The following is a 10,768-nucleotide window of genomic DNA, read 5'->3' as shown; positions in this document are numbered from 1 at the left end:
ACGGGACCAATGTGAGTAAGACTCTCACTGAGACGGTTATGCACAAACGACATTATGCATACATAGTGGTTTCATGTATAGGTTTTGATGGGCGAGTTTGAGATTCAAAATATGTGACAAATGGTCATTTCTCTCAACTGCATTGACATTAAGACTTTTTTTACACCGTCAAGGCACTACAGATGTTACTATTTGACATAAATTTAAACTGCCCCCCCCCCCCCCCACACACACACTAGGTGGCAAGGGGAGGGGGAGGGGGGGAGAGGGACACACACACACACACACACACACACACACACACACACACACACACACACACACACACAGAGAGAGAGAGAGAGAGAGAGAGAGAGAGAGAGAGAGACCAAAATACTTACTTTTCAAGGCATGACAGATTCTGTGGTACATCAATACCACTATCATCTCCATCAGTTGCTGCTGCAGCTTGTGGATGGGCCGTGGCACTGGTTACCAATTCTTCAGTGTCATCACTCCAATTGTAAATGTCTTTTAGCTTCCCGTAACTAGAAAAAAACATAGTCCCAAAATTTTTTAGTTACAACAAGTCAGTCAATTAATCAATTTCCAACTACACTTCAAAACAAGTACAGTTTATTCCAAATTGATGTGTGACTCAATATTTCTGTCTACGCTTACAGTAAAATAATTTTACAGTTAAGAGTGCAAAATTTGTTAAAAAAGACACTAAATCAATTAAGACATTAAAGCCTGGAATTCAGATTATTGGATAACATATCTTTAATTGTTTACCTAAGTCATATCATAATTGCTACTTTTTATGCACTGAATAACATTCTGCTATCTCATATATAATTTTACAATAACTCCATTACATTATAACAATATGTCAGATCGTGATTTCAATCTCTCCTTCCCCCCCCCCCCCCCTCTCCCATTTTCTTTTATATACAGGGTGAGGCAGCTAAGTCATAACACCCCTTTTGTCTCCCGACCGTAATAGATATAAAGATGCCGTTTGGACTGTGAATTGCAGGACAGGGGTTACTCGAATAAATCACATTTCATGTTTGTGCTATTTTTGTTACAGAGATATGAGGTGATCTTTCCTTTTTTTTCTTTTTATTGAACCTTATGTTAAATTTTAGCAAACAAGACGGGCTTAAAAAGACGGTTTCAAATATGTGTATATCATAATATTTAGGCAAATAGTTTTTGAGACACAGATATGTTCTTGTAACGTGTTCATCCTTCAAAGTGGCATTGTCCAATGCCACCTTTCCTGTCGTGTAGAGTACATGGTAAACATCGCGAGTCCGTCCGTACACAAACACATCCATTTACCCGACAATAGTAATACATACTGCGATATTTTGTGCAAAAATTAACTGATGATGTTGCACAAATATTATTCAGTTATTTGACAACTATGATACCAATATAGTAGACAACATACAGTATTAAAATACTACAAGATGTTAATACATTTTAAGTAACAGAAATACAAATGTAAATGAGGAGGCCCGTATTGGTCAGAATTATTTCATACGTATTTGTTTCTTTATTTGAAAAATATTTACTTTTGATCACAATATGAAGCAAATACACACAAAGATGCAAAATACATACTGTACATGATACAAAACTTTACTGAAGCATGTGCTCAAAATGCTTCCCCTCTGCTGCAATGCACATTCGTAGCCGCCGGTCAAATGATTTGTGAACTGCTGCGAGGGTGTACACACATCAGTCCATGCTTTGATGATACATAGCTTCATATCATCTGGCGTAGTTGGTATTTGAGCATACACTTTATGTTTGATTGCTCCCCACAGAAAAAAAATCAAGTGGGGCCAAATCAGGAGACCAAATTGGCCACTTCACTTCAGTACGTCGTCCTATCCGACAATCCAGGAACTTTTCATTTAACAGCTCTGTAGCCACACGGGAAGAGAGAGCAGGATAGCCATCATGTTGGAACCACATGCACTGACACATAGTTAGTAGTACCTCTTCCAGCAAAATGGGCAGAATGTTTCGCAGGAACTGTGCATAGTTATTGCCATTTAGTATACCCAGAATGATGTACGGCCCTCACAATGATATTTCCGACGATGCCACACCACACGTTAGCACTCGATGGTTGCTGATGCTGTACCTGTCGAAGCCACTGAGGGTACTCTATTGACCAGTAATGCATATTATGCAAATTCACATTACTGTGGCTGGTGAAAGTCGGTTCATCAGTAAAAAGCACCCGTCGAAAAAATGTTGGATCATCTTGTAGGCGCTGCAGAGGAAACCGGCAAAATTCCTGGCGTCATTCGAAATTCACACCGGTGAGTGCTTGATGTAATGAGAGGCGAAACAGGTGAAATTTAGGCTGGTGCAATATGCGTAGAACACTGACTTCTACCACATTCCAAGTTGATACGTCGCGACGAAACAGTAGAGTTGTTATGCGTCAACACTACAATGCCCTCTTGATGTACCTCACCAGTTGCAGTTTTCTGCCTTGTCCTCTGTATGGTGTTCCTTGATCTCAATTCAAGTAGTTTATTGCAAATATGTGCAAGAAGCTGGTGCATACGATGCTCACGATCAGGATACAGCTCTCCATATAGCTTTATTGCTCTAATAGCATTTCTTCTGCTTTCACCATTCACTAGAATCATATCTAGCTTTTTTTCGTTGGTTTATATGTCTGCTCGAAGAAACTGTGATGGAAACGCGCTGTCTCATTACCTCAGCACCACATTTATACCCTTCTCTCCAGCTGCCATGTGCATACGTTGCAGCATTACCGAGAAGCAGGAAAACAACGCCTTCCCTGTTAAGTTCCTCAGTGGTGAACAGGAAAGGTTGTATTGGACAACGCCACTTCAAAGGATGAATACGATACGGGAACGTATCTGTGTCTCAAAAACTATTCGCCTAAATATTATGGTATACACATATTTGAAACCATCTTTTTAAGCCCATCATGTTACACTAAAATTTAACATAGGGCTCCATTTAAAAAACCAAAGATAGCCTCATATCTCTGTAATAAAAAATAGTACAAACAAGAAATCTGATGTATTCAACTAGCCCATGTCCCTGCAATTCACTGTCCAAATGGCATTTTTGTATCTATTAGGATTGGGGAGATAGAATGGGGGTGTTATGACTTAGCTGCCTCACCCTGTGTGTGTGTGTGTGTGTGTGTGTGTGTGTGTGTGTGTGTACTGAGAAAAAGGACAGATGCTATTATTTGTCTCCTCTTCCAATGTCCATTCTCTACATCATTAAACAGTTTTATTTAAAAAATAAAAAACAGGTTTTGTACTTATGAGTTATATTTTGCTATGTCCATTCATCCTTATGCACTGTTTTATGTACATGCACATTTTTCATATGCCATTTAGTATTTCATGTTGCCATGTTTCAAAATTTGGTTTCAAAGCAAATACTCCACCCTTCACTGCACTTCCAAAAGAACCAAATCTAAAATTTAGAAGTCAAAAGTTCTGTTCATGTATGGAGGTGGTTCACAGTCTTCCAAAATAGTCTGAAAACTATTATCGAATTTTTAAAGCTGCTGCTACCACGTTCTTAGTTGCATGATTTTATTTTTATATAATCCTGCACTTTTCTGTCACAACTGCTTCACGTTTCAGTATTTTTTCAGTGTATCAAAAAGAAACACCTTAGTTATTTTTCCTGCTGACATAGTTCATGTGAAGACTATAATCCCATATCCAAACACAGTTAAATATTTTTAAGTCTTTTGATATTGCACCAAACGTTGGCACCATTGCTGAATAGCATTACTAAAGTAGAAGTGTGGAGAAGGTCATATGACTGAAGTGGACATGTGTGTAGAGTGAGCAGAAAATCAGTTGTTTCTGGGCAGTCAGACTGTATGGTCGATACTCTCAGCTGTGTGGCTGGACAGCAGTTTATATGAGTTTCCTATGTTTCAGAAGTGACTATATGGTATGGAGTGCGAGTTGTTCCGGGTGGAAGCAGTATGACAGATGTAAGCAATGGTGTGAGTGCTAAGCATGTTTTTCCTCAATTGGAGCCTTAGGAGCCTCTGTCAAGAGTGACTGGTGTGTACAGCATAGTGTGATATATGTGGATACAGGATCACTGCCCCACTCCTTACTGATGCATGTTGTAGTGAAGTAGACTCAACATGATCCCGTATTTACATGGTGCATTCTGTATGTTAAGCATTGGTGGCATTTTATTGGTGCATGGATGCCATCTGGTAAGAGTAGAATAATTACGTATTATATGTGATTATTTCATAACTCTCAAACAAATATTGATATCAACTCTTTGTTCAGCAAAACATTTTACATTCATGCTGATGATATACATATGGTGAATATCTATGCAGAATACACGTGCCTGTCGCTTTTCACCTATTAATGTACAGCCATATGCCTTCCTGCTACTTATTTTACATTTTTGCCTCTTACGTGAAGCAATTTATCAGAATGGGGAAAATTTTTCTCTATCCCTACAGTATAAATTTGCTGCCAGTGTTAATAGCCAATGAGTGACATTATTTGTTTATTTCATATTGGCAGCCAAATGTTAGCTGTAAAGTGGAGAAGTGTGGTGATGAACGATGAAAAGGGGGTCTATATAACAGTGGGATGGGTGTTTACCGATGAGATGGCTAGCACTCACACAAGGAGTAAGAGCATGAGAGTGGGCTACTGGGAGAAAACGCAAGAAAACAGTACAAAGAGAAGGCGGAGGATCACGGATAAGAACGTAAAATTTAGAAAAGGAGATAAAGATGAGCGTGAAGCTTGCGAGGGAGAACAGATTGATGTAGAAACAGAAGAGGGAGAAGAGACAGATGGAGGTCAGTGGCTTGGGGAGACTGAGCTGTGCACAATTGAGAAAACCATTTTTGAAGCCAAGGATCACAATTATATGCCTTGTGCAACAGCAATTTACATCAACTACATTATGTAGAGCCGTTATAATTATGCTCTTCAATCAGGTGGGGGCTATCTGGACCTTAGCAACAATTTTGTAGTGACCATTCAGTTGGGTGGATAGTTAGTTTGGGAGTTATACCTATATACCATGTCAGACAAAGGTAATAACAAAGTCGGTAGAAGACGTAACTGATGAATACTGTAAATATCAGTGGCGATGTGTGTGGGACACATCTTGCATCTAGGCCTTCAACATAGAATGTGACCCATAGATAGAACCTGAAAAATTTGCATTTTGCGATAAATGCAAATTAGATGCAAATTCTGCATCAAAATGGAAAAATCTGAAAGTACCTAATTAGATGCTATTTCACTGCAAACCGTATCTAGATGTACTATTTTGTCAGAGATACTTTGAAACAGCATTCTTTTCTGCATACAAATATGGTCACTGCTACTGATTGTCATTTAGCAAAGCCTGATTTGGAAAGATAATGTGCATAAGAACATGTTTGCAAAATAAAAAGTGCACAAATGCAACGACATATCAATGACTCAAGTGTCTGGTGCCATGCCAACTGTGAGCAGCAAAGATACATGCCACTTAATGCAACATGGTACTCAGCTGTGGAACCTAACATCTTAGAACAAAAGCATGTGTATGTTTGTCTACTAGACAAAGTTCACAAGTTTTACTAATGTGGATACCTTTAACATGGCAGTTTTAGGCAGTGGGTGTTTTGAACTGTTGTTGCATCAAATACTGCAATAGGTCAGACTGTAACTATTTTCTTTAAAACACTGCCAACTTCAGCAAGCAACTAACTGCAAAGTAACCATTTGCTGGCTTGCTGTTTTCTTTTCTTATTTTGAAATGAGTGAAAAAGACTCATCCTGGTTCATCAGAGATTTCCATTATGATCCTCACAACACCAGAATGGATCGGTGATTACTGGTATCATGTGCCAGTTCTGCTTTCACAGAAACACAAAACATGGATGTAGGTTGGCTGCGCTATTGTTTCCTTGCAGCCCCCTCCTCCCTGTGGAGATCAGATTTCTAGTTTGTTTATACTTGCAGGCGTCTGCCCACATATAGTATCCAAACTCTGCACTACAGTGATCAGATCACAAGATGTGTCACTGTATTTTGACTGTGCCAAAATTCTTCCCCTAACATGTAAGTAGAGTTATTTTGATTTCTATTTTTATGCTAAGTGCCTTTTTATTTCTATCTGTAATGTTGTCAAGTATGGGTAGCATGGCTATTAATGCCAACAAAGGGGTCAAAATTAACAATCTGCAGATTTTGTCATTATCGAATTGGGCTGGAAAAGAAAAATAATGTCGAGAGAAATCTTAAATTTGAGACACCTTCATTAGAATAATCATTTATTGAAAGCTTAAATACACCCAAAAGAAGAAAGCAAAGGCCATTTTGGAAAAGCTGCTAAAGCTTTTCCAAGCCAACAAACAATTTCGAAGTAAGAAGGCGTTGTCTTCGGGCACATATTGTGACAACCTTTCAAATGTGTGTGCCTAATCATTTACACTATATATATATATATATTTATTAGATGCAAATTTTGCCAAAAATAGATGCAAATTTCATCCCTTTTCCCACATACATACCTCTTGCTCTTCTAAGGTCAAGTAGTGATTATTCTCAAACATAATTAGAACTATACTTACATTTTTATGCAGTCAACCATGGATATATGTTCCACATCTGCTGAAGGTCCAAAAGTGATGGTGAACTTTTTATCTGCCTGGAGACTTTCTTCTCTAGTGAAAGGCACATCAAACCATCTGCTACGTGTCAGATTTGTTTGGACAGTTCTACCAAATACCTGAAAACAGAAAAAAAATATTTCTATAGACAGACAGCGTGAGTGTCTCTCTCTCTCTCTCTCTCTCTCTCTCTCTCTCTCTCTCTCTCTCTCTGTGTGTGTGTGTGTGTGTGTGTGTGTGTGTGTGTGTGTACATGAACATGTTGGCATGAAAACAATCCAGCAATCTCAAGTATACCTCACAATTGTAAATTATATACTATTATGTACCTCAATGTAAGTTGGAGCTTTCTGCACATCTTGTGTACCAAGCAGAACTCTTATCCCCATTATCATTGTAGCAGGGTCAGGGTTGGTAACTTCAATACTGAATCCTGAAGCTTTTGACGATGCAACATACAAACCTGTAAAATTAGAATAGTGAAATTACATACGTTTACTGAAAGAGGAATTTTGCATTATGAGTACTTCCAATATTATTTCTTGCTTACGTGACCAATAATGCCATGTTCAATAATATCAGCTGTAATTTCTCTGATATGGTGTAGTAGATAAAATCATCATTGAATGAAAGGTATAGATGAGTCAATATGAAAATTTTCTTTTCACCTTGCACTGTAACCTATATTTTGAGTTACAGTGTGCCTGTAATCACTATGATGACGTGCTGACCTACTGTCATGTAAGGCCACATACATTTCCAAGACAATAAATCAGCAAGCACGCAGTTCGCACATCTGTGCAACAATCACAAATCAGTCAAGGCTGCCTAAAGTTACTACATGTAGTTCTTTTGACAACTCACAGAGTTTACGTGAAAACACAATACTGAAAGGAAAAACTACACTTACTGACAGAAGTGCAATGAAGCAGCTAGATTGTTCAGAATGTTTATCATCAGCCATTCAGTATTTTTTAACACAACACGCCTTGTCCACAAATACAGTTGACACTATCACTTTGCACAATTCAGTGCTTAAATCTAACAATGTTAATTAAATACATTGTGGACACACACACACACACACACACACACACACACACACACACACGCGCGCGCGCGCGCGCGCGCGATAAGGCATAATTCTTGTACAGTACTCGCCAAGAATTCATTCACTGGGTATAATTCATGCTCTTTCAGACCGAAGTTTCTAAAAAAATTTAAATTTGTGCAAGGGCATCAAGTGCACTATTTTTTTTGTAGTTAGTTGAAGAATTTCAGACGTGTGTGTGTGTGTGTGTGTGTGTGTGTGTGTGTGTGTGTGTGTGTGTGTGTGTGATGGGGGGGCCGCTATTTTTGTATTGAGCAAATGAACATTATTTCTTACTCCAAGTTTGTGTAAATTTTCTTTGGCATAGCTGAAAGAACTATAGGCGTAAAGGTTGGGGACTATCATTATATTAAGTGACCTGAATTGAATTCTACCAAGTGTCATTGGGAGGCAAACCTAAACACATCTAATAGGCTTTTCCCTGCAATTGGCAAATGTAAGCCAACTCCGTTATAGTTCTCCATAACAGTATTCCATACTGCAGATGTGAGTGGAAGGGTGTGTAGAAGGATATAGTAGTACAGTCATACTGTCCTTTTTCCTTAATTTAGGTGTAACTAAATCAGTATTTGTGATATATTGCTACTTAAGTAAGTTCACTTGTCCATTCCATGACAATCTTCTATCAATCATAAGTCCAAGTAATTTCACATTCATATTCTCAGACTCAACTGCTCGGTTTTTGTTTTATTGGCCAGACACCAGCAATTAGTCATCTCAATTAGATCTCTGTTGTAATGTTTAACACTTTGTACATTTTCACCTAATAGCTTAGAGTACATTCTCACATGGATAGGACTTGAGAAATCATTTAAATAAACAATGAAGAGAAAGGATCTAAGAACCAACCCTTGTGAGATTCCACATTTTATCTCGAATAATTGTGTTTGATTATTTGTACATACTTGCTGTAACCCATCAGACGAACATTCCAAATAAACTTAGTGACTTATCTCTTATGCCATAGTAAGCTGACTTTATTATTATAGTCACATGTGTCACCATGTCAAATGCTCTGCCCAAGTCTACAAACATAGCACAAGTAATCTGTCCATTTTACCATCCCATCATATATGGTATCTAAAAGGTTTGCTATGCCTTTTATTGTCCACAAGACTGACCTGAAGTAAACTGGCTTCCTTTCAGTATTATGTTGTTTTCAAAATACTCATATACATGTTTGTGTATATAGATTTTTATTATTTTCGATACAATTAGAACAATGGGGGTTGGTCTCTGGTTACTATGGAGGTGTCTTTCTCTTTTCTTAAACACTTGGAATGAAACATGGATATTAAGAGCTTCAGGAAAAATACCATCTGCCACAATTCTGTTGGCAAGGTAAAGCAATGGCATTTTAATTTATTTGCTATGCTTTTTGTCATAAAGTTACTAATTCCATACTAGTCATCTGCTTTGGAACTCATTAAAACAAGGGATCAGTTGTTAGGTCGACGAACAACGACAACCACCACCACCAACTTATTAATTGCTGTGCTATAAGCGACAGTCAAATGAAAATGAGGCAGATGGTAAAAAGTAAGTAAACTGGTTGTTATTTCAAAAGTAATCGCTATAAATGTTAGTATATTTATCCCACTGTGAGACAAGACAGTCAATGCCTTCACGGAAAAATATTAGTGGTTGCCTATGGAACCACGATTGTACCCAGGTGTGCACCTTTTCCTCTGAAGCAAACCGACAATGGGAAGAGATTGGCACTGTATGGAGGATGTGTAAGGGCTTCCCAACAAAACTTCTGCAGCATAGTCAAAACAATCTTGGCAACATGGGGAGGTCACAACAGTTTACAAAATATTCATTTGATGCATCACAACTATTTTTGAATTTTAAAACGTAGTCACTATTTGCTTCACATTTGGCTATTTTAACTTCAATTTTGTAGACTTTTCAAGTTTTGTGTAGATTTTCTAAATTCAGTACTTTTAATAGATCTGTCTTTAGGTATAAAATGCAGAATTATTATTTTATTCAGTTTCTGAGTACACCATATTTTAGTATTTTGTGACCTACGTTTAGTGTTGTTAATATTTTTCTTAGTGATGGTTGGTCAGATTCTATTTAGCATATACTGAACAATGGCTAGAAACATAGAAGTGTGTTCATTAAAAGTTCTTTTGGTGGCCAGTTACAGGACCAGACAACACTGGTTTTAGTTCCCTTATCATATTGTAATGTCGTTTGTATTTAGTATCATTCACAAACTGATTTTCTAATTTTTATAGAGTATTCAATAATTAGCTATACCTAATTTAACCACACTATATTCTACATAGTCTCTATGTCCATTGGTAATTATTTTGTCTAAGTGTGCTCCTAGTCTTATGCATTTTTCATTCACGCAGTAGAGATTTAAGATACTTCATTGTATTTATTAAGTGAAACATATTTTCTTTTTCCCTTATGTCTGTGTTGATGTCAGCAGCTACAAAAAGTCTATGCTCTTTGAATTTTGGGACTAACAGTATTACTGTATTAAGTTTATCTAGGACAGTTCTTTCATGAGAGCATCGTGTAGGATAGAGTGACACACTTACAAGCTTTTGGGGATCTTCTACTACTACTACTACTACTACTACTACTACTACTACAAATATACCTTCTTAACACAGGTTACTAATATCTACAATTGAGTACTTCACATGTAGATTGTTTCTAACATAATTATATTGATATCCCACATGTGCAATGCTTGTTCTCCAATAACTATAGACAACTGAGTAGCTAACTAAACACACAAGTCTATACCTGAAATATTTAGCAAGTTTCATTAATACAAAGTATGCTACATTTTGTTTATTCAGTCCAGTACTGTAATTCACTGAGTTTACATTTGGCTGAGTGGACTCTAATGTGAAGTAAAACTTCCTCACTTGTGGTGCATTTAGTTACATGTCCTTCATTGTAATTTCTATTTCTTTCTTTCTTCCTTCCTTCCTCCCTTCTTTTTTCCCTTCTCTTTACAAATTACATGTTGGGTT

The 10,768-nt window shown here is 37.4% G+C and overlaps 1 protein-coding gene across 1 annotated transcript in view; it reads right to left on the bottom strand.

The window, feature by feature from the left end:
* Positions 1 to 10,768, bottom strand: part of LOC124721530 (protein purity of essence) — a 482,247-nt gene that overhangs the window by 219,374 nt on the left and 252,105 nt on the right. The window contains exons 40-42 of the mRNA XM_047246550.1: positions 6,985 to 7,118; positions 6,617 to 6,774; positions 381 to 527 (exon numbers count right to left, since the gene is read on the bottom strand). Coding sequence (XP_047102506.1) covers positions 381 to 527; positions 6,617 to 6,774; positions 6,985 to 7,118 — 439 coding nt within the window. The remainder of the gene's footprint in view (positions 1 to 380; positions 528 to 6,616; positions 6,775 to 6,984; positions 7,119 to 10,768) is intronic.

The sequence above is a fragment of the Schistocerca piceifrons genome, chromosome X, assembly GCF_021461385.2.
Source record: "Schistocerca piceifrons isolate TAMUIC-IGC-003096 chromosome X, iqSchPice1.1, whole genome shotgun sequence".
In the NCBI taxonomy this organism is placed as follows: Eukaryota; Metazoa; Arthropoda; class Insecta; order Orthoptera; family Acrididae; genus Schistocerca; species Schistocerca piceifrons.
Note: the sequence above shows the minus strand (reverse complement) of the source record. Positions and strands in the feature narration are given on the sequence as shown.